This window comes from Prinia subflava, chromosome 3 (genome assembly GCF_021018805.1).
Source record: "Prinia subflava isolate CZ2003 ecotype Zambia chromosome 3, Cam_Psub_1.2, whole genome shotgun sequence".
NCBI classification, from domain to species: domain Eukaryota; kingdom Metazoa; phylum Chordata; class Aves; order Passeriformes; family Cisticolidae; genus Prinia; species Prinia subflava.
The window spans coordinates 16,684,930-16,708,944 of record NC_086249.1 but is presented as its reverse complement, the minus strand read 5'-3'; the positions used below and the strand labels follow the sequence as shown (position 1 = coordinate 16,708,944).

Below are 24,015 nucleotides of genomic sequence, written 5' to 3'. Positions count from 1 at the left end.
AATGGGCGGTGCAAATACGGCCTTTAGCTGCAAAGAAAACAATCCATTACATGGCTGTCAAAGTTTTGAACACTTCCCAGAAGGAGCATGCCATTTGGTTATAAAGTGCCCAGTCTACTCAAGAAAACAACTGGAAAATAAAAATTATTCCCATTTTCACATTTATTTAAACCTTCCTCATTTTGTTTGCTATTATTTTGTTGAGTTAATCCTCTTCAAGGAAGAGTCACAAATAAAAAAAAAAAAACCCTACTCAATTACAGCTCCATTAAAAGGTTTTAAACAAAGCCAAAGGGGCTGAACTACAGCACAGTGCCAGAGGGTAGGGCACAGCTGTCTTGTGACACATAAACGAGAAGATCTGTCCCCCTCTTCTTTGCTTCAGGAAGGCTCCATGGAGCAGCAGATAGATCTCTGCCTTTTCTATGGCTAGCATTTTATAGGTTATCCCTTCTTTCCCTTCAAGCATAATAGCGGCCACAGCAGGATATTTGAATAACAAATACTGAGTTCAAAAAGGACACAGAGTTTGCCACTACCTGATTTAGCAGCCATCAATTTTAAAGACAAACCCCCCCCCCCAGTGTTCCCTGGCAAAAACTGAAGACAAATTATTTAATAATATATTCCAATCATGCTCCAAGACTGGAATGTTGCACCAAAGATAATTTAACCAAGAATTCAGTAAGCGAGAGCCACAGGTAGATAATGTTGCTAGATATGAAGACTGTTTATGCTAAATCTTCTGTAGCCAGGCAAGCTCATCCAGTGGGACTTCCAGAAGTGAATATATAATGGTACAACCAAGAGCCTTGAAGTATTTGCACGCACCAAATATCCAACTAGTCTCAAAAGCATCATTTGTATCCCATCAAGCTAATCTTCTAGTTATACTCTACACAATACTCTTCTCCCTAACTAGGAGATGAGTGTGGAAGGTTCCTCCTGGGACACCATTTCCACCCAACACCTGCATTAATGCCCAAGCTCTCTATGGCAGCAGCCTTACCAAGCTCTCAAGAGCATTAGATGAGCTTGCTCTCTGCCTGATCATCTCAGCTTCTACTCCAAAATGAAAAAACATAAAACTAGCTTAAAATTTATATACAGCCTCCTTCACAGTTGACCACTAAATCCCTCAGCTTTAGAAGGACTTTCAGAATTTTACTGTGACTTTTTAAATGACCAAGTTCAGGCTCCATTCACAAAACAAAACTGCCCTCAGTTCTCCACTTGTACTGGATGCACACTTCGAGAGTCTACTCCATTGCCACATTAGGATTGTCAGCCATTAAATATTTTATTTTTAGATAAGAATGAGAAAACTCAAATCTGCTACACCAGCCTGTACTCTGCCAGTCTCAGAAATGCAAAGATACAGTCTCCATGGCAGTGATCCTGAAAGGCTACCAAAGATCTCTCCATAAAGCACTACAAACTGAAGACAAAATCAAATTTTACCTTTGTTACACAGACCTACAAATACATGCCATAATCAAGGCTCCCTTTAAGTAGCAGGTGTGACCCAGACATAAAACTGATTTATAAATATAAAATGGAAAGGTTATCCCTACTGCATGCAGAGTTACTGTTTTTCTGTGCCAGTCCTGCTCAGGCATTTAGAGGCAGCAATGTTAAAATGTCAAAGGAAAAGAAATGATCTTTCAAAAAGGAACTTCATTTGACCACAGTCAGGAATTTTGCCCTGTCCAAATACACTCTTACAGTTATAATACGCTGTCAGTATGTGGCAGAGTTACAGCTATTCATGTGCTTTAAACTATGCATTTCCATACCTTGATGGGTTTGGGATTCTCTTAAACTGCACTCCCCACTCTGAATGTCACTATTTCAGAATAGCACCCATTTAACCTGTGTCTCTCAAAACAGTCTCCAGATAATTTAGGAATGTATATATACAGAATATATATTTCCTAGACTATATATAAATATATGTATTTTATGAAAATCAGCCATATGAACTCACTTCCCTTAGAAGACCTGAGAGACAACAGGAAATAAACCATAGCATTACTGGAGCAGCTGTATGAGTTGCCTGGACTAGAGGGGCAAAAGACTTTTTATACATGTAATGCATCTTCGGGTTCTTTTTGTTGGGCAGTAAATTCACATAGGACAGACTGGTTTCATTTTAGTGCCAATTTATACACTAAAGTGAGCAAGAAGATAGAAAACTGACAAAACAGGTATCTTGTTTTAAAGTCCCATCTTGGTCCTAGTCTAGGGAGCACCACAGAAAAATTCATGGAAATAGAACAGCTCAAAATCCAAAATAAATGCACCACTTAAACTGTGGCATGGATCTATAAAAGGCCTCATACAAATATCCACAGCGTAGGAGCAGAAGAGCCCTCAAGAGCTCTTTCGACCCCTCCCTTTACAAAAAAAATTCCTAGGGCCTATTTCCCTACTAACGTGTGGGTTTCCACATGGCAACATGTGGAAACACATTTCTAAACACGTACAAAAGCCACGTCTGCAGATGAAGAGCATTTCCTCCTTTCCTAAGCCAGCTGCGGCTGGATGACACTGCATTCCCTGGACTTCAATTATCAGTCCAAACTCCCCAGCTAAAAAGGAGAAAACTGAAATCAATGTTCACAGTACAAACCCCATTTCATCTCATGTGCCAAACTGAAGACCTCTTTTGCACTAACAGCTATTATGCATCCAATTCAATTGTCAGATTTGAAAACATCTGCAGAAGCAGCCATAACTACAAATAATTTTATTACAGAGACTTTAAAATAATACAAAGTTAGAAATATGATTCTTAAGAGTTCTTGATCTTCTAGGCCACTAAAGTATGTACAGGGAGGTTACAGCTGATACAATGAACAATACACTGCTTTCTTCAAAGACTGTCAAAAGCAAGGGTAAACAGATTTTTTTTATCCATTGGGAAAGTTTGAGAAAATTGGAAAATGGAATGAAATACGTGGTTGTGAGTGAGAATTCAGATCTCTACCCAGCCTTTCTGGTTGCTGCAAAGAGACAGGCACTGCAACTGCAATTACAGCCAAATGACAGAATTGGCTCCAATAAGCTTCTAGGAGACAGCCAGATCAAGTACTGCTGTAAGAAAAGCTATTATCTTGGTAAATGCCTTTGATACGCTGCCTAAACTAAGTTGGACCAGAGCTACAAATCTGGCCTCTATACAAGAGTTAAAGCATAGGCTAGAAAAAACCTCTCTGAAAGCAAACATAGTCCTCCAGTTGTTTAGAAGATGGAAAAACAACCTGAACACATGACCAGGCATCTCCCATTCTGGAAACCTTATCTAATAGCCTCAGTCTTAAAGGGGGACTGTATCCCCTCAGATGAGGGCAGCTAGAAGGGCAGGTTTGATCAGGCTCAATTATCTTTCTACTGCTGGCTTCACAAATGTTTGCAATATTTGCTGAAGTCACTGAAAAATATTTTCAGCCTTCCATCCTCACTTGTAATAGAAACACAAACCATCTCATTAGTCAGAAGACAGTTCTATTGTTCTGGATGGTCTTTCTAGCTATTTAACAATAAAATTAAGGCATTCTTCAGAGAGTAACACGTCCATGATAGTCTTATGAACAGTGATTCGCTATTCCTCAGATCTTCAAAGTAGCCATGATATGCAAGTCTTCAAAGACTTAAAAGAAAGGTGCTTAAATGTTACTAATTCTCATCCCCATGTTTTTCCTTTGTGACTTTTTATCCCATGGGTGCTTCCAACTCAACTGAGATACAGTAAATAAAGGCATTCTTCTAAAGGAAGGCCTTAGACATTAATGTTTGAATATTCAATGATCCTTAGATGGAGATATGAGAGAACTCAGCTAGATCACACACAAATTAAATTATAAAAGGAAGTTCAGTCCTTAGTTCAGAGGAAACCTGTGCAGATAACTAGAGGTCACAGTGAAAGATAATCACGAATACATCAGAGCAAATCCAACCTCCACACTGTATTCAAGACTTTAAACACTGACTTAAGATGCAGATAGCATTCATTCTGAACCTCTGTGATAACTCTCAATTCCCTTCTAGAAAGGAGTGATGTAGGAGGGAAAAGGAGGATCTGGAGTGACCTTATTGCTCTCTATAGCTGCCAGAAAGGACTTTGTAGTCAAGTGGGGGTTGGTCTCTTCTCCCAGACAAGCAGCAAACAGGATGAGACAGAGTCTAAAGCTGAACCAGGGGAGGTTTAGGCTGGACATCAGGAGAAATTTCTTCACCGAATGGTTATTAAACTTTGTCATCAACTACCCAGGGAAGTGGAAGAGTCACCATCCCTGGAAGTATTCACGAAAAAACTGGACGTGGCCCTTAGTGCCATGGTCTAGCTGGCAAGGTGGTGATCAGTACAAGGTTGGAATCAGTCTTAGAGATCTTTTCTGTGACTTCAAAATCCACTTATCTGCTTGAAAGAAAGGGTCCACAACTCAGGCATACAAAGGAAGTCAAGGCTTCCATGAGATATCCAGCAGTAACAATGGCTTCTCTTCAACTGTACCTTTAACATTCTCATGACAAAGCTACGATACATAGAAATAGGAGTCTGGAAAATGCATCTGCTAAAACATTAAAAAGCAAGATGACGCACACATCCTGTCTGAACCCGGCAAAAGGAAACCAAACCTGCACAGGTTTGTCTCACAGAAGAGACAGTGATACCACTTCCCTTAAAGCTTTGCAACTGGGTTCACCAACACATGTCAAGAGGCTGGGTGTCAAACTCCTCTCTGCTTGTCAGAATAGACATGAGTATTCATAGCCCAAGCTTACAGACTGCAAAACAAAACTTGTTTAACTCTTCTTTCAGACAGGTTACCCGAGTAACCTGAGTACATCCCTCCTCAAAGCAGCTCAGATACACCAACAGAGGCTTTAACAGACTGAAGCCCCCTGAAAATGAAGCCTTTCTTTCCAGTATAATGCTACTATCTGTTGTATCTTCACTGGCCATGGATAACCAAGAGCTAAGAAACAAACTGGGGGGAAGTCAGCAAAAGTGGAACTAATTCAACCCAATTTGATGTCATATTCTCAGAGTAGTCTGTTAACCGCTGAAATTCCAAGAGCAAAAGATGCAAATCATTCCTCAACAGGTTCACTTAGTCACGTGCATATTTACAGAATTATACCTTCAACCATGAGCAGAGACACAAAACCTATTAAGAAAAAAACTGGGTCAGCTCTACATTTTTGAATGCTTTAAAAAGAAAAGTCTCTTGAAAAGTGAACAGAACTTAAAAACCTAAACACCTAGTCACTTTTCAATGGAAATTCTTCCTTGTGGTTTTACATTTTTCATTGGAGCTGCTATGATCAAAGTTGCTGTAAATAAGTTAACACAAACAGCAGATATGGGCTACTTTGAAAAGGATCTTTTTATACTTAGCAGCTTGATATATCTGAGGCAGGAACTGCAGGAAAGCTGTTGCTTTCAGAAGCATTTCAAACAGCTCACAAAAGTACACACACCAACAGAGAAAGAAAGAAACCAGAACCTCAACACAGACTAATTTTTGCATCCTGCTGCTTTATTGGGCTTTAAGGCTCAAATTAAAACTAAGACTTTACATATTAAAAAATAAACAAACCAACAAACCAAAACAAGGAAACAATAAACATGCAAATACTCACAACACCTATTCCTTCAGTAACTAAAAATAGGAAAGAGTAGTGCCTACTGTTCAGTGGCCTCACAATGCAGTGCTTCACATTTATGGGCCATCAGGGCCCTAGTTTGACACCCTCTCACACTCCAGAAGATGTGCCTATTTAAATAATTCAGGCAACTAAGCCAAGGGCACACACGGTTGGGTGGCTAAACCAAGGCAGTCCCTGAATGATTTGACAGACTGGATGGCATGAATGGTTCCCATTACAGAATTTGGCTTTCTCTTGCTTCACACTTTATGTCTGTGTGAGCCATTAACAAGAAATGTGATGCCCAATCTAGACTGTTTGAAAAGGTGCGGGAGGAGTACAAACTCCCTTCATCATTTAGATTTCAACCACCCAGTGCTAAAAGCAGAAACATCAAGTACTGCAATTCAGATACAAGACATTTACTACTTATTCTCAGTCAGCTGTGAAATATTTCCAGCAATTTGCACATTCATTCCATTAGGATTTCTTAAAAACTTTAATAGAATGACAGAAATAACAAAAAATAACTGTTTATGTTAACACGCCTCTTTGTTTACTATTGGTTTTTGCAGGATTAGACAGCAACATAACAGACTCTCAATCTGAAGAATATTCCAATGAAAATGCTAACAAAAGCAGTGCAAGACTTTTTATGCTACCAACATTTTCTTTTCAAGCATCACAATTAGGCTGTGTCACTTGAGGGCCTGCACAGACACATGGATGAAAATAACTGAAAATACTATCAATTTTTTTTCTGCACCTATTGATGTTTTGCATAAGAACCTATTCTTATGCATTTGTAGAATAGAAGCAGAAACACAGGATAGATCTGTGAAAGACAGGTTGTTGTCTTTTGGGAATTCTGCCATTTGAAAGCACTTTGGCCCCAAAGTTTGTGAGCAGCTGACTTATACTATTTTTCAAAGAGAAACATCCCTTTCACCCCTGTTTTAACTGAAAAAAAACCCCAAAACCCAACATTCCAAAAATATAACCTTCCATAATTAAATTAAATTAAATTAAATTAAATTAAATTAAATTAAATTAAATTAAATTGTTTCACAGATTAATGACAAACAGGACATAGTTTGCAAACTATGTATATTTGAATCTACCTGATAGTCATTCAAGTATCAGGTAATTGCCCAAAATTACATTACTTAATTTCTCACACTTAGTATGGAGACCCAGCTTACTGAAGGTAGAACTACAAGCTGAAATTAAGCATAAATCTCCGGGTGGTATTTTGTTTATTCCCTTCAATGACTTACCACTATTCCTACTGATGCTATTGCTGTACCTTATGCTGAACTCTACACACACACATTCTAAAAATCCAGAACAATTCACAGAACCTGTTTAAAACACAGTCATGCAGGAACTGCAATGTCAAACTGAGGAACCACTGAACTGCAAGGAGGGAGTAGAAAGAAACAGGAGCATTGCACACTGTCTTTAGCATCACAGAAACTGTAAGATTCAACTCTTCAGCACTGATTTAACACTCAACTTCTTGCTGGTCCGAACCAATGCTAGGAGGCTGACTTGTCATTGTAATGGAAAAGAAAAAAAGAAAAAAGGCAACCCCCCTCTGGTAATTCCAGCTTTCCAGCTAGCTTTAAACCTGGACAAAAGCATCTCAGCTTCCTGACAGAGATCTAAAATTGGCCACTGAGGTGCATATTCCAGACCTACACAATAACCGCCCTCCACTTTCACAAAATGCAGCAAGAGCCTAGAAGTTACAGTCTCTTGGGACTTCCTAAAGTTTCTGAACCATGCCCTTTCAGTTTCAAGACTATCTGCTGGCTGTTCTCAAAGCCTTTTTTTGAAGAAATCGTGACTAAGGAATTACACTGCATGTACCAAGATAAATACATCATGATACACAAGCACAGGGATAAGCAGGCACCAGCCAGAAGCATACAGCTGAAAATTTCATTCCTGATTCAAATATCAGGAAGCAACTTTCATACATCACTTTCCTCTTGTTGCTTGTCCACCACTGGGATCAGTGCAGCCTGGTATTTCTAAAGTGCCTCGTCCTCTCTTCCCTCAGAAAGTGATAATAAATCAAACAAGCTACCACCACCTTTGGCTGCCTACAGTAAGGTTGGCTTTTTCCCCTCAATCATTGCTGAAGTGGCAGTATGCATTAATGAGAGGGGAGTGGCAGATTTCTTATGGAACTCCACTGGCCAGGCCTTGGATCTGGACTCAGGCAGCCAAGCAGGGACAGCAACAGCCCAGCTGAGCTGCACCCACAGCTCAACTCTCTGAGCACAAGGGCTGGTCTGCTCCTACACTGCACTCAAACCATTCAGCAACAGACTTTCAAAGTTCCCTCTTGAACTGACCAGTTACGTGGTCCAGCATGTACTACCTACATCAGACATTCCCAAAGAGCAGCATACCTGAAGTAATTGTATGCTATTCTTAATAGAAGATACATCTGTCTAGCTTCCAAATCTGTCCAGGCAGAGGCTTCCATCCAGCCTGCAAGAATTTACACCTCCTGCCAACATAACATACCCTTCTAGATCAGAATGTGAAAAAAGTGGGAGGACTATACTGACAAATGATGGGAAAAACTAGGGAGCTTAGACCAAAGGTAGATGATGCTGTGCAGTTGGGATAAAAGTTTGGGATAAGAATATGAAAAAATTAATAACTTCGGTACTACTGCACATGTGACCCATACAAATTATGAAGTTTATGAAAGTATTTTTAAATTAATGCTATCTATCTGCAAATCTACACATGGACTTCACTGTTAATTACATTTGGTTTAGGGTATTAAAGCCTCCAGGTATTGGGTGTTCTCAGCTTGTATTATCAAATGTAGACAACTCATTCAGAGTCCAAACTGGAAATACCCTACTTAGCTTTTCAGTTTAGCTGTTTCGGTTTATCAAAGAGAGGTCTAATATTCAAGAGATGTAATTTCTTTTAATCACTTAAAAAACCACTCCAAAATAAAAAGATATATAGTCAGATAACAAAATGTCATCGAACCAATTACCAAAACAAAAAGCAATCAAAGACCAACATTTAACTCTAGATTCCCAAGAGAGATTCATTTAAAAAAAAAGTTCGATGTCACAAACTACTAGTATCTGATGGTCAGGAACTAAAATGCTTGGCCAAGTTTTCATTTTACACACTGCAAAATCCCAGAGTTATGAGACTAAAGAAATCAAAGATTCTTGTCAGAAGCACTAGCTGACATCTACCAAGCATGACAAGGTATAGGAAATATCCTGACTCTCCCCCTTAAACCTATGCAATGGGAAGAGACCAAAAAGCTCCTTCTAAGTACTAGGTTTAGAATTTGGTTTTCTTTTTCTGTTTCATCTCTTCTTTATTCTCCTAAATTAAGGCACTCTTACATCATATTGCATGCTTCCCAAGTACTAATTACCTTCAACCCATAATACAGTCCAGAAATAACTCAGATGTAAGAACTTTATATGCTTTCCTCAACTAGAAGTAAACAATTCTGCGTTACTTTAATTTAAATCCATCTTTCACATTTTTCATCTACTGCATCTGTGATATGCTGATCCCTGTAGTGATGAGAGCATAAAATTTGAAAACTCAATGAGAAGACATACGCTAGTTCCTTTGAAACACTTCAAAACAATGGTTTTGCTACGAAAAAAGGACACAAATTACAAATATTACCAGCGAAACTAGCTGTGCATGAGGTCTTACTGTGAAAACAAGAAATGTTAAAACCAGTACCTCTGATATTGTTTACTGCTTGCACAAGCTGATCTGCAGGCCACCTGACTATAAGGGAAAGCAGTAGAGTAAGTTCCAGTCAAGTTAAGTACCAAGCTGAGGACTAACAGAAGTGATGAGGTAGCTTATGGTTCTTAACCTTTATTTGGTTTAAAAAATCACTAGATAAAAAGATTTCTCTTTGGAAGGCTACTGGTCTAGAATTAATAATCACTGGTCTATTACAACCACCAGGATTGAACAATTTACAAATCCCGTAACAAGAAAAGTAAGTGATCTTCAGCCCAAACTGCCCTGGGCTCAGTATCTATCATCTTCTTGTTTGGCCTTCACAATTTCTGATTTACTCAAATATAACTTTCAATTTTATAGGTGCAGCAACTAAGAACAAAGCCCAAAGGCCTCTATTCCTTCCAGCAGTTTAATTACTAACTGGAGAAGAGTTCATGCAAGAAAAAAGTACCTTAAGCTTTTCCCTTGTTTCCATAGCTCACTGTCTGAGAAATCTGGTCTGCAACCTGGAAACAGCACATCAGGATTTTTAGGTTCCTGATTTGGACTAACACAAATAATCATAATGACTCACTGATTTTTAAGTTAAATTACTGCTTTATCATAATCCATCTGTTTAATCTTTAGTCCTAAAATTTTTATGTGTATTTATGTGCTCCAATGAAAATAAATCAAGAAAATCAAAAACACTGCCATCAAAGACATGGAAAAGGAGATAACATTCATGAACATACTATGAACTCATGCATAGACTTACCTTAAATCTTTTATCCTGCAGGACTTTCTTAATGGCCACAAGCTCTCCTGAATCACAGAGTTTGGCTTGATACACAACACCAAAAGATCCATTGCCAATCACCTTGGTGTCTGTGTAGCTGACTTCTTGTGGTCGGTCTGGACCTTGTCCAGGAGTTGCCACTACTGTAGTCACCTTGCTGCCATCTTTGTCTCCTGCAAAGCAAGAGATACACAAATAATCAAAATACATGCATAAACAAGATGACCAACAAGACTAAAACAGAGGAGGGTAAGACAAAGATTTAGATCAGCATAAGTACTTCAGTATTACAGAGAAAAATAGAAAACCTCTGACAAAATGCAAAGCTAACACTGAGCATGTGTTTTACCTATATATATATATCTATATATATTAAGTGGTGACAATTTTTCATTTATATTATTGCTAAAAAAATTGCTCTCCTGAAGCAAATAATTGAGCAGTAAAATGTAATGCACAAAGAAGCCAAGTACTTATCCCTATATCCCTACATCTGATTATCAAGTAAGTGATACTAAACACAGTGTTGTTTGCATTACCAAAATGAAGCATTTTCTCATATTTTTCATACAACTGAGGAAACCAAACAGTTGGTATGAGATCAGCACCCTGATCTTTACAGGCATTTATTTGGCAACAAAAACTAGGAGCACTTTAGGTTTGTTACAAATCCACCCACACGTAAAGCTTTAGCTTGCAGCACTAGGAAGCATAACCTTTGTCAAAGCCGGCTGTGTGCACCTGAAGCGAAACCTAGGCTGCATCAGATGGCACAGTCCTGTTCCTCCCTTCTTCCGTGTCTGGACTTTCTTGAAAAGAAGGGAGGCACTTGCTGGGGCAGGGGAAGAAGGGGGAGAAAGATGACAATGGCAGGCACTTAGCTGGCATCTCAACATGAACCAGGACACAGCCAGGGACAGTGCTCAGGATGCAAGATGGCAGTGGAAGCTGCAGAGGTGAGTGTGCTTTGGTGCAGATGCAGCAGCTGTGGGGTTCACAGGCACCTGCCCAGCCACTTTCCCATCAAAAGACCCAAGCCACTGTCACCTACTCTCAGCTCCGCTGTTACTACAACAGTGCTTCGCCTTGTTTGAAGTCTGATTTTGTTCATAATAGGAGCAAAGCTTTAAGCATTTTACAAGCACACTCTGGGCATTTCTTGCCCTTCAGCTGCAATAAAGGGCCCTTCAGACTTGGGTTACAGAACCAAATAGGGCTGCTGTTCTATAGCAGACTCAACTCTGCAGAAACTGTTCTCAAGAAATGCTCATCACATCTGATTATTAACAAATTTTCTCTCCACAACTTTTGCCAGGTATTCTCTTCACTTCTCATGCATTTAGAAAAATCTTTCCAACAGACAGCTTGATTGATAGCTTTAGTGCAGTTCAGTTAAAATGCCGCTTGTTCTGCTCCAAAAGGGCATGGAAAAAAAAATGGCACAGCTCATTCCTGCTCTCTTTCCCCCCACTGCCTCTTTCAAATATGAGGGCTGTTGCAAAGAAAGTTATTATGATGGAAAAGTTATTTCTCTTTGGGGAACCTCTCCCCTCACTGCTAAAAACAACTCAGGTACAGCACCTAAAACCAGACTCTGCAAAGGAAGTTTATCTCAGCTCTACCCAGCATGCTGGCAACTTCTTGTGTCCGACTTACAACACTCTTGTTTGTACAGCCCAGCACAATGTTTGCAGCTTGTGCAATGCTGCAACCTCATGATCAGCTTGTGTACCCAACTCTCCCCTGCGGAGCTGCTGCCTGTCCAATCCTCAGCCACTTTCCACTTACACACCTGATTGCTCTTATCAAAGCCTAATATTCTGCATTTGTCCTGACTGAACTGCATCCAAGGTTACTGAACTCTTTTGCCAGCTTGTCACATCTTCAAGCACAGTCCCTATTCTGGAGATCCATTTCCCAATGCTACATAAAATTTACCTAAGAAATTGGTGAAAACTCATGAATCCTATGAGACTGCCTAAAAGCCCTGTAAAAACCCATGAAATATCTCATCCTATTTTTCTCTTGAACCTCCGGTTATGCTCAAACAAAATAATCAAATCATTTTGTATGCCTTTCATGGGATTTCCCGTAGCCGATTGTTTTCCTAGATTTCCCATGAGAAAATTAGTTTGAAAACTTCAGAGTTAGGATACCCACATTTACTACTACTTCTTCTGCACCTACAAGATTCAGAAGAAAACCAGGTGGCTTGACGCCTGAAAAAGTCACATTAACTACTATTCCTCTCCTATGTTGCGCCTTTTAGGTTCTTACAAATTGTTTCCTTTTATGATTACAAGTGCTCCATGAAACAAACTAACAAATCAAATATAAATAAACCACATTAGTGCTAAGGCTGCCAGTTACTTGCCAAGAAATACAGAGTAGGTATAGCCCTTCCTCACAGTAGTCAGGAGAGGTTGAGATCAGATTTACAGATTTGGACAAAAACGGGGCAGGAAGCAGAAAGAACACTAGACAGATGAATATCTTCTTACAGGGAGAGAGAAGCACAAACAGAAGCATATTAGCTGTGTGGAAGATTCATCTCCTCTTTGATAACTGTAAGAAATAAAAGGAATGAAGCTAGAAATACAAAGAAATGGGGGTTTTTTTTGTAAACAAGTTGAAAGTGTAACTCTCATAGCAGCAATGCATTTTATTTGCCCAACTATTCTGTGATTAGCATTCTAATTCATCAACGATACAAATATAAGTTACATCTACTGTATTACAGCAATCCTTATCAAATAAAAGATAATCCCCTACCTGCTCAATTTTGAGGGGCATTTTTTTTTTCTTTTTGGCAGGGTTCACTAGACCAGAGTATTGAGATTATTGTTAAGGACTTCTGTTCTCCATTTTTCCAAAAATCAAGACTAATGAACTCTTAGAGATAAAAATAATTGTCCCTGGCAACACTGGTTGAGATTTGAAGTACTTGATATCAAGAGATCTGCTCTATGGACTTTCTTCTGAGCTGCAACTCTGAGACCTCCTTGTCCACAAAAGCAAACTCTGAATTTCAGCCCACTTCCAGTGTTTCATCACTGTGTGCAGCCCGTGAACTGCAGTCACCCAGCCAACTTTTCCAGAGCTCAAATGAGAAACCAGTCAGCTTTAGACACTTTCCTTTAAGTCCACAGGAAAACAGCTCCTAACTAAACTTGCTGAAATCATTAGTGCTTAGAAGTGTATGCATTGACACTTTAAACACTACACCAAGAATTATTTTGTTTCTTTAATAGAATTTACAGAGCATGAACTCTCTTGGAGATTTCTCACAGCTTCCTGCCTTCAGGAAACAACAGTTTTTGCAAACCATCCACAAAACACACCATAAGGACTCCCATCTTTAAAAAGTTAAGCTTGTTAGAGTTTCAGTTATATTCTATTTCAGTATTGTTGAACCTGAGGGACTATAGGGGTAAAATTCACCTTGCACCCTTGACAGCTTTGATCTCCAAGAATAAAACATCTCGCTGCTGCTCAAAGTATACAAATAATGTGTTTGAATTGCAGCAGCATCCAGAGGCCCCAAGCCCATTTTGCCACTCCTTGCACTACACAGATGTAGGTACTGCTCACACGATCATACACAGTTCAGAACTGTTATCCCAGTTTAACTGTCTGCACAGCAAGCGCTGACTTGCCAGCCAAAGAGCACACAAAGGAGTTCACTAAACAGCTTTCAGAAATGCTGGGTTTAGCCTCAGTGTGATGGGAGATAGCAGAGAGGAAACAGCCCTGCCCAGCCATCTTCAGTACCTCCACACAGATTCCTAACAGCAAACCAAGAAGCATTATATACCACAACAAGTCTTAAAGAGAAGCCTGGACAGTTCTCATCTCATTCCCTTCACCTCTTATTTTGTTCAGCACTGTCAGACTCGGGGTCCCCAGTGGACAGGCAGGCACCACTGAACACTGAATACCCTCAACTCCTTTCACTGTAAGGCCTACAACAGAACTAGGACATTAAACAGAAAAACTAAAGAAGGAAGAAAGGACTAAATAGCAAAATACTAAACAGCCCTTACAGCACAGCTCACATAAAAAGCATCACTAGCACATGTCCAGAATCTGCTGTTTTCTAGGGCCAACAGCAATATGACCATGCTTTACTGTAACCAAAAAGCAAATTCATGTGACAGTGCAACCATCATCTATGCCAACCACCTTTAAAACATCCAGGGTAATGCGTAAGGAAAAAGAAATAGTTATCACACTGTAATACACTTGTACTTGCACTTGGTATGTTTCATGGAAACCCTTATAGCATTTCCTCACACAGTATTGATGTTTAACATCCATGGTGTGATATTTGGGCTTGAGGTTTTTTGATTAAGAGCTTTTTCCATAATTTTGATGTTAAACTGAAAACAAAATCCAGATATTTCAATTTCCAAGTGCTCTGATTGATCTAGTTCACTTTCTACCTTCAGCACATGATGACCACATAGGACAAATCAGAAGCATTAGGTAAAAGCAGTGAAAGCACGGTTGAAAGCAGATAATACTCATCAGTTTGTGGGAAGAAATGAACATACTCCACTTAGAAGACCACAGACCATCAGTGCAAGCTACAACCCTATTTTTGCATCTCAAAAACAAAACAAACAAACAAACAAACAAAACCAAAACAAAACAAAAAAAAAACCAAAAAAAACACCCCACCACACAAAACAAAACCCTCACATGGTGGCAGATTGTTTCATTTTTTACCCAGGTAAGAGTAGGGATCCTGCTACTGAGCAAGCATTTTGTCACATATATACCCTACCAGCTGCAGATCCCTACTACTAAGCTCAGAGGTGACCATCTGTAAGTGTGCTGTGTGTATAGTTTTGGCCTGTGCCAAATGAGGTGCCATTCAATAAAATTCACTTCAGTCCTCAGGGACATGAAAGGCATCCTTTGCTATTGATCACCCACACACACCTTCTACTGAATGGGCCTGGAGGAAGTCCAAAATTATGTCTGCCCTACATCCTTTTGGTTGTTTAGTGTCTGACTGAGCAGACTTTAATGCACATATAGAGATCTCAGACTCCTTTTTTTCCTCTCAACTATATATGTGTGCCCTCTTCCTCCTCTTCCACGTGTTTTACAGTTGAACAAACAATGTATTAGTACAATGATTACAGCAGCTTTACTCCTACTTCAAATGCAGCCTTGATCCTTTGTGCTGTCTACAAACTCCACCTTTTCCTCTCTTTTGACTTTACCTATTTCCTCTTGCTGCCCTCCTCCAACTGCTACATTCCTCCTCACTGGCATGCTCATGGGCTTTTCCATTAGATATTACTCAGGTTGTTTTTAAGTCCTAAAAGAAAACTTCACACACCTACAACACACTCTGGACAAGGTCTGAGGTCCCATACCTGTGTTCACTTCAATATCTTCACCGATTTGTTTCAAATCTCAGTGTCACCTCCCTATTAAGATATGGAGTCACTTGAATACTTCTCCCCTTCCTAAGGCTTTGCTGTGCTGTTCCATCTTCATTTGCCCCATGCTCAATACAGTCAAGCAGTCACTGCCACAGAAACCTGACACGGCTGGATCCAGCCCCAGCCAATGGGATTAGGTTACAACCAGCAGCTGCCATAGCTACCTAGAAAGAAATGAGCAACCAGAGCAGGATGGAAGTTCATCAGAACTGCAGTGGCTCTTCTCAGTTGCAGATAACTAGATGGTCAAAAGATCTGACTACTTTGTGGAACTAATGCTTCAAGAGAAAACTTTTCTTGAAGTATCTGCTAGAATCTGGTGCTGATCATCAGATAAGGCTATGGAATAAAACACCTGATTTCTTAGATAATACATTCATGGCACATAAAGGAAAAAAGAGTTCAGCAGCTGCTCTGAAAGTCTTTAACGTGGCCCATCTTCGCTTGAGGAAAGACACTGTCGGCAGTAGAAATCACTACTAACTTTCTTTCTCTAATTAATTTTTCCTATTACATTTTTTAAAAAGTTAGTTGCACTAAGAGCTAATTATTATGAGTCAGTACAGGGGAGAAAGTATTAAAATGGTATTTATGAACTGTTTCACTAGACAACTTCTTTTCTTCATCAGTGAACTGCATGAATGTTACCTAGTGGGAGACAGTACAAGATAATCCTAGAACCATGCAGAATCACAGAATGGTTTGGGTGTGAAGGGAACCTTAAAGATCACCCAGTTCCAGCCACCTCAAGCATCTCCAGAGAGCCTCCACTTGATCAGGCTATTCTAAGTCCCTTCCAACCTGGCCTTGAACACTTTCAGGGATGGGGCATCGAGAGCTTCTCAGGGCAACCTGTTCCAGTGTCTCACCACTCTCACAGTAAAGAATTTCCATGTATAATCTCATGTTTTCAGTCTGAATCCATTCCCCATTGCCCTATCATTATATGCCCTTGTAAAAAGTCCCTCTCCAGCTTTCTTGAAATGAACATTCATGGACGAAATCAAAAAAACTCAGGGAATCAAAGAAAGGAGTCTTACAGAACACAACATGGTTTGGTTTTTCAGTTTACTCTGAACAAAAGGAGTCCTTGGAATTCCAAAAATAGTTTAGGTCAAACATTGAACAAAAACCTGTAAGTGTGCCAGTCATCACCCAGATAAGGCAGATGCACACATACACACACACACTTGTTTTAGCACAGAAAATGTCACTTGACTTCCTGACTGTAACCGAATACTGCAATAAAAGAGCAGCCATTAGACATTACTTAAGATCAGAAGAATCTCATGATTCGTACCCAATGATTTTGGAAGAGCTAACTACGAAGTCTGAGAAGTGATTTTTGAAAGAAATCAGAACACTCAGAGAACTTTAAAGAAGGATGTGATGATTAATACAAGCCTGTTATTCTGACAACAATTTTGGCTTAAGTACCATCCCAGTTACTTTGATAATGAATAAAGAAGCAGTAACGCACTTCAGAGAGACCAGATTGTTGAAATCTATATTGTTAGAGACTACAGGTTCATTTGGTAAAAAAAAAAAGAAAAAGAAAAAAGAAGAGAAAAAAATTGATGCACAAGCACTGTGACTTCTGTAGGGTTTCTGACTTGCCATTACATCCCAAATAAATGAAGAAACATATATAAAGAAAGAAAAGTGATTACTAATCGAATTATAATACACTAGCCCATAAGTTCAACATAAAATATAATAGGAGATGTCACCAGCATTAAATTTTGCCCTCACACTTACCACTTTTATCAACAACCTGAAAGAAAAGCCATGAAGTACTAAGACACAAGATTTAGAGTTGTGCACAGGCTAGAGATCAGTGAAAAAGCAGCTGACCCTCCTTAGTAAGCCAGGCACAAATTAAGCAGAGGGATCCAGAACCCAAGACCACAGGCCATGCAGCCAAGTCAAGTCAAGTCATCCAAAGAGTGGAGTCATCAACTCTGACTTGCACAACCACACAGTGCTACTGAGACCTAAAGCAATCCTTAAATGTATAAGCAGAAGGACATCAGACAGACAAAAAAAAAAAAATCTCTTTGCTATTTCACATCCATTGAACAGCTACTGGAATAGCGTGCATAATCCTGATAGCTGAAATTCAGCAGTGATGATTCAAAACACTAGAGATTCAGAAAGAAGCCTCAGACATCATAAGGTCAGCAAAAATACATTCCTTTGAGTGAGACTTAAGAGTGCAAACAATTTAAGTCAAAGAGAAAGCTGGAGGGTTATCTCTAAAAGGAAGAAGGGACAGACATTTTAGAGAGCTCTGATCTGCAGGTAGAGGACATATTACAAATAATGACTAGAAACAGAAACTGCAAGAGTTTGGGAGAGAACTGTAGATGGACAAAATTTAGAAAAAATAACTTCCTTATTAAAAGCTCTGAAAGATTGGGTTATTTTTGTAACACAGATCTTTATTTTAGACTAGAATCTTTTCTTAAACAAAAAATATTGCTGAAGTGCAACAGCTAGGCTTGAAATAAGAAAGCAAGCACAGGACGAACGTGATGTCTCTTCGGGTCTTAAGAAGGTCACAAAAGTTCAATGCCCACATAAATAATTTCTTTCAACTCAGCACTAATGCAATGGTATCATAATTCAATATTAAATATGCTGCTTTCCACAACAGTCAAAATCCAAAATCTGCATTCAATTTCAACAAAACCACAGTAAAGTGATAAACAATGAAAACGTGAAGCGTGACACATCATTCTTTGGCTTTATTGCTAATGGTCAAATGATAGGCACAGTTAATTATGTGTCAATTCACTTCAGCTCAAATCCCAAAACAAATAATCAGGACAAATTTCAGCAACAACTGCCAAGTCAAAGATCTCCAAAGGAAAGGTTTCTAAAACCCTGAAACCAAAGTTGCCATTGCCTCTAGCTGGACAAAAATGGAGGAAATAAAAGGAAAATATTAATTCCACTTGTCCCAAATAACAATGCTTTTTACATGTCAAACATTCAAAAAAAATTTTTCCAAAACAATTTACCTTGCAGAAGGCAAAACCTGTAACTTCAAAAAACTGTAGCTCTACATTTTGCTCAACTGTTTCTAAAATGGCAAATTCAAAGTACTAAGTGTGAAGTTTATGCAGGAAAGAATTGAAAAATGGAGCAAAAAGTAGACAGAATACCAGTGACTGACTTCTCTCTAGAGAAATAAACTATCCTATCACTACAAAATAAAAAGTAAACAGTCTAGAAAGGTGATATAACTTCATTAAAAAATGAAACCGTGTAGCTCAAGCGACCTCTTTTTGAGGTCATTATGTCACTAAAAAAGGAAAAAGAAACTAAATGTACTTCCAGCAGACTGTGACAAGTAATGGCATGCCTCATATGCCTATAATTGATGTAATAAACACATACAATTACATCAAGATGCAGGGACATTTACCCCCTATTATTTATCTGTTGAAAAAAACGAAAAACTAAAATTTGGCAGAAGGAACAGCATCTGCATTTACTGCATCCCAATCCAGACAGTCAAAATGTCATTGAGGCCTTAAGTCTTTCTTTAGAGGTAATCACAGACTTTTGGAGGGGGCATTTAATTCACTCCCTTTGAAAGCTTAATGCTAACGACTGTAAACAATCCCTTAAAGAACAAGCAGGGCAGTGAGCAGGCCCCAGAACATTCACATGGTAAGCTTGTTAAAATGTCCACTGAAAGGTCACATGAAGTTCTAAGGCATTGACTCTCTGCAGGTTTTCATGTCTTAGCCATGGAAGTCAAAGTGAGCACAGCACGGTAATGGCCACACAGTCGTGCTTCTCTACTCCAGCACAAACTTGACTCTGAACAGTTTAAAAAACAAAACAAAAAACACAGGAGGAAAAGGGATGGGAAGAGCCCTGTTGATCTAGCCCCGATGCCTATCACACTGGCCATCAGATGACCTCCCTGGATCCAACTGTGGCACATGGGATTCAAACAATCAGCTGCTTACATCGACCACCACGAAATCCCAGCAAGTTAACACCTCACTGATTCATAAACCAAACAGCTGAATCCAGAAGGGATGTTTACTTGCAGTGCCTGAAAAAAAAACCTGATTTTGCTGTAAGCTGTCCCTCCTACCACTGTGTTAAGGTGGTGCCCACACCTTTCTGAGACACATTTAAGGTCTGTGGTAACCACCTCATTAACACAGAGCTTGCTTCAAGTACTCTTTCTGTCATGGCAGACATAAGACCAAAACCATAAATTTCTAAAGAAGAGAGCTGCAGCTAACACTCAGGTGGGGAAAAAATTCTAGACAATTACCTTACAGAGTACCATAAAAAGAATTTTTTTTCCTGTGACTAAACAAAATATCCACAAGAACACTTACACTTATATTTCTGCTTTGGAAAAAAACACAGAAACATACAATTAAGGTAATCTAAACACTGGCTGCCAGTGGGGTTTCATAAGCAGTCTCATGCTTGTTAACAAGTTATTTTTAGTAGGCACTCTTTCTGTTCTCCTCTCTCTCCACCCACATGCAGAGGAACCCACCCCACAAAAACTATTTAGCTATATAAATCAACTTTAAATTTAGATAAGGTGATTCCACAGATTAAGAAATAAGTACCAAATTGATCATTACAGATTTTGCTTTTATAATCTTAGATCAGGCCATTTCAGACCCAAAAAGCTTACAGGTTAAATGCAGCGCAAGAGACAAGGACAGAGATAGGGAATGAACAGAAACACTATGACATCATTTTAGCATTAGACTGTGCCTCAGTAGGATTCTCCTTTGCTTTTTAGCTCTGAGTTAATTGCCAGCTGAGAAATTCAGCCTGTACAGTACCAGTCTTATTTGAAGTTTCCTTTAGTTATTTGTCCTTTCACATCATCAGGGAACATGATTTAGCAAATATTTGCCACAGACAGCTACAGCAGTTCAGCTGACACAGAGTAACTTATAAACCCCTGTAACTGAGCCCTGACACGCAGAAGCCTGAGCTACAAACAGATCGTGTTTATGCACTTGTTAGTGCCATTCAACAGCTGACCCTGAACGAGTCTCTCGATGTCTTCTGGCAGGGCTGATGAGAGAATCCATTGTCGGGCACCTACTGACACGCCTACTTTAAGACCACTGTCAGAGACTCCAGAACTCCCACTCTTCAAAGAATACCAAATAATAAACAGCTCATCTGGATAATTCCCAGGTGATCTACAATCTTCCCATCAAAATATCTGGTATGACCCGAAAACCGCTCACTAAAGTAGTTTCATGCAAACTGCTTAAGCAGGGAGGCTGTCTACTTGCAGGAGACCTCCCTGGCTCAGCTCTAACTGCGTTTGTTTGAGTTTTTGAATCCAGTTAAATGTACATGTCACCGAGACAAGCACACCTCTGACCCCTGAGAACAGACATCACCACTGTTTTTTCCATTTCATTCTCTCTTTGCATCCACCAAGAGGCCGCAAATGCGTAAGACTGTACCATGAAGCAAAACCCACAGAAAGCCACCTGCAAGTAGCTGCAAGTTGCCAAGACCCCCCCACCACACACTTGCACAAATTAAGAACATCTTAATACATCTTAGAGGGAGTCTCTATTCTCCTACTGGAGGTTCAAATAAAACATTTTTCAATTGTGGTAATTACAGCAGTGCTTAAGTATGAAGTGTGAATAGGACCCCACTGTGCTAGGCACAGCACCAGGAATAAGAGACAGCTCCTACCCCCGCTGGGAGGGAGGAACCAAAAAGGAAACAGGCTAAAGAAAGAAGAAAATAAAGCAAAGGTAAGGAACAGCAAAAACACAGGTGAAAAAACCCCCAAACCATCCCAATCCCCCAAAATGCTAACATTGAAAAGTGCAGAGAAGAAGAAGCAAGAGAGAATCAAGGAGAGAATGTGGAGCACGACTGTAAGCACATTAACACTGAACCGAGAGAACCCACAAGTGAGTTCCCCAGGGGTGTGAAACACTTGCTGTCACCACTTCCGCAGGCAGCCCCGGCCAGCAGAGCCCCTGGGTAGATCTCTGTGGCCTCTGCAAGCCTCGCCGGACTGTGGGGAAAGAGGCGGGGCACAAAGCAAGCTGTTCCATATCTGCTGGACTCTCCTTGAAGCCAATCCTTATCACAAAGGTGCAACTTTAAACCTTGAAATTTTTGTTTAAAAAAAGAAGAGCAATTTCTGTATTTATGAGTAGTCATAGGAGGACTTGGAAACCCAGGTGGAATGAACAGTAACACCCATTTAACCTGCAAAGTTTTCCTGGCAGGGCAAAGGATGGAGCTCTCCCCTTCTAACACATTTTCTGCTCTCTAGAATATCAGAGGATTCTCCCTCCCTTTGCAATTTCTCCTTTTGGTCAAGCACTCCATAATTACATTGTCCAATTAGGACCTGACATGTTTCTTACTCTTCAGCTTCACTGAACGCATCACAGAAATACAGCACGTACTTGTCATGCTATTCTCTCTACGATCAAGAAAAGCATCCTGGACCCAGAGTCCAGCCCAGACAGTGAACGAGATGGATCAAAACCAGTGAGAAACAGATTGTTTGGAATCTAGACAGCAACCAAATCCCAAAGAGAAAGACAGATGAAGCTAATTATGAAAATGCATTTGATGACTATGTTTTAAGATTGGAGGAGTAAGAGAACTGCCTACTGCTCAGAACCAACACCCACCTTGGATAGTGTTCCTTGAATAGGATTAAAATAGTCAAAAATTAGTAGCAGCCAATCTGAGTCCCTAAGGTGACTGTGAGCTGAGGCTGAACACCATTCTAAGATTGAAAGAGGCATTGCAACTGCTTCTCCAGAGAGCAAAATCAAATTGTGCTACACTGTTCAATTCATGCTGCAGAGCACAGACCACATTTAAGAGACTCCACAGCCTCTGCATCCATCTCGAATTACTGCTTTAGATTGTGCCACAGAACAGCACAGGAATGGATCAAGTCAGTTTAGGCTAAAGAAGGTTTTGAATTCAAGGAGAACGTTATCTCAATAATATCATTAAGAATAATATAATTTTAAAATAATGATATTATTTTTAATTATTTTTAAATTAATTTTTAATTTTAATTTTTTTTAATTCATTAATAATTTAAATTAAGAAATTGTAGGTATGCCATCAGTGCAATGCAGATATTCTCCATGGCAGGAGTAGCTATCTTGGTGAAGTAGCCATTATTACAGATGAGGCAGTATTTTAGAAGCCAGATGCATAAGCTATTCACCACTGGCAAGTCCTGCTTTTGAAATGTATTTATTTTTAAAAAATAATAAAAACAGTAGAGCAAGAAGAGCAAGAGAATTAAGTGCTGGACATCTCTAAAGCTATTTAAGATAACCAGAGAAACTACCGCTCATTTTCACATTATACGTAATGTGATCAAAGTGGGGGCTACTGCCAAAAAAAGATGGTCTTACTTCCCATTTTCATGTTCCTGCTATAGCAAATCTGGCAGTCTTGTAGCCTGAGGATGAGTCAGTTTAGCCTACTGATCTGACAAACTAATCCATGTCCAAAATAAAGCAAGCCTCCAGTCAGCAAGCTGAACTGACTCATCTTGAGGACAGGCAGTTGCTAGATCTGAGGAAAGGAAGAACTGGGAACAAGGCTGTTCCTCCCTGCCTGTACTCCCTGGAAAGCCATGCTAGTGTAACACAAACCCACACCCCATGGCACCGCGGAGCTGCAGCCTGTGGAGAGGCTGCCTCCAGAGGGGCGATCCCAGCCTTCCCGTCCTGACACCTCTGCCCTCCTACCAGGGATCAGCTGAGTGCTGTCTGAAGGTGAACTGCATCCCAACTGCTTCCCGAGGAACACAACTGCCTGCCCAAAGCAATACGAGCACTAGGGCGGGCAGAGGAAGGAGATGGAAGCAACTCCTTGCATTGACAGCCTGTGCCAAGGGCAGGCTGAGCCAGCCAAGCTGTGAGCTTGGGTGAACCAAAGTGGAGGCACCTGGGCACCACATCCTCTGTCTTCTCAAAGCAAAACACGAGCTCACACTGTCAAACAACTGAAACATATTTCTGCTATGGTTAAAAAAAACCAACAACCAAGTTGCATTACACCAGGACAGACCTTTATTTTGGAGAGTAACTATATTGCTGTAAAATGCATGTTTTAGATAATAGAAAGTATCATTTTCTCCTGTGGCTTATTAAACCTACTAAGAAGTTTATTTTTCCTCTCTCAGAAACAATATACCTACTTCAATACAAATTTTTCCCCAGAAAAAGGACAATAATCTAATTGAAACTACAGAAGATGTCTCCAAATACTTTATTGCAATATACGGATTTTAGTAAAATAAAATCCTACAAAATGGGAATAAGTTTTCTCCAGAAAGAAAAACATGAA

General features: G+C 39.7%; 1 protein-coding gene across 2 annotated transcripts in view; it reads right to left on the bottom strand.

The window, feature by feature from the left end:
• GSK3B (glycogen synthase kinase 3 beta) overlaps positions 1-24,015 on the bottom strand; it is a 143,919-nt gene that overhangs the window by 78,684 nt on the left and 41,220 nt on the right. For both annotated transcript variants that reach the window (XM_063394059.1, XM_063394060.1), the window contains exon 2: positions 10,175-10,368. In XM_063394059.1, coding sequence (XP_063250129.1) covers positions 10,175-10,368 — 194 coding nt within the window. The remainder of the gene's footprint in view (positions 1-10,174; positions 10,369-24,015) is intronic.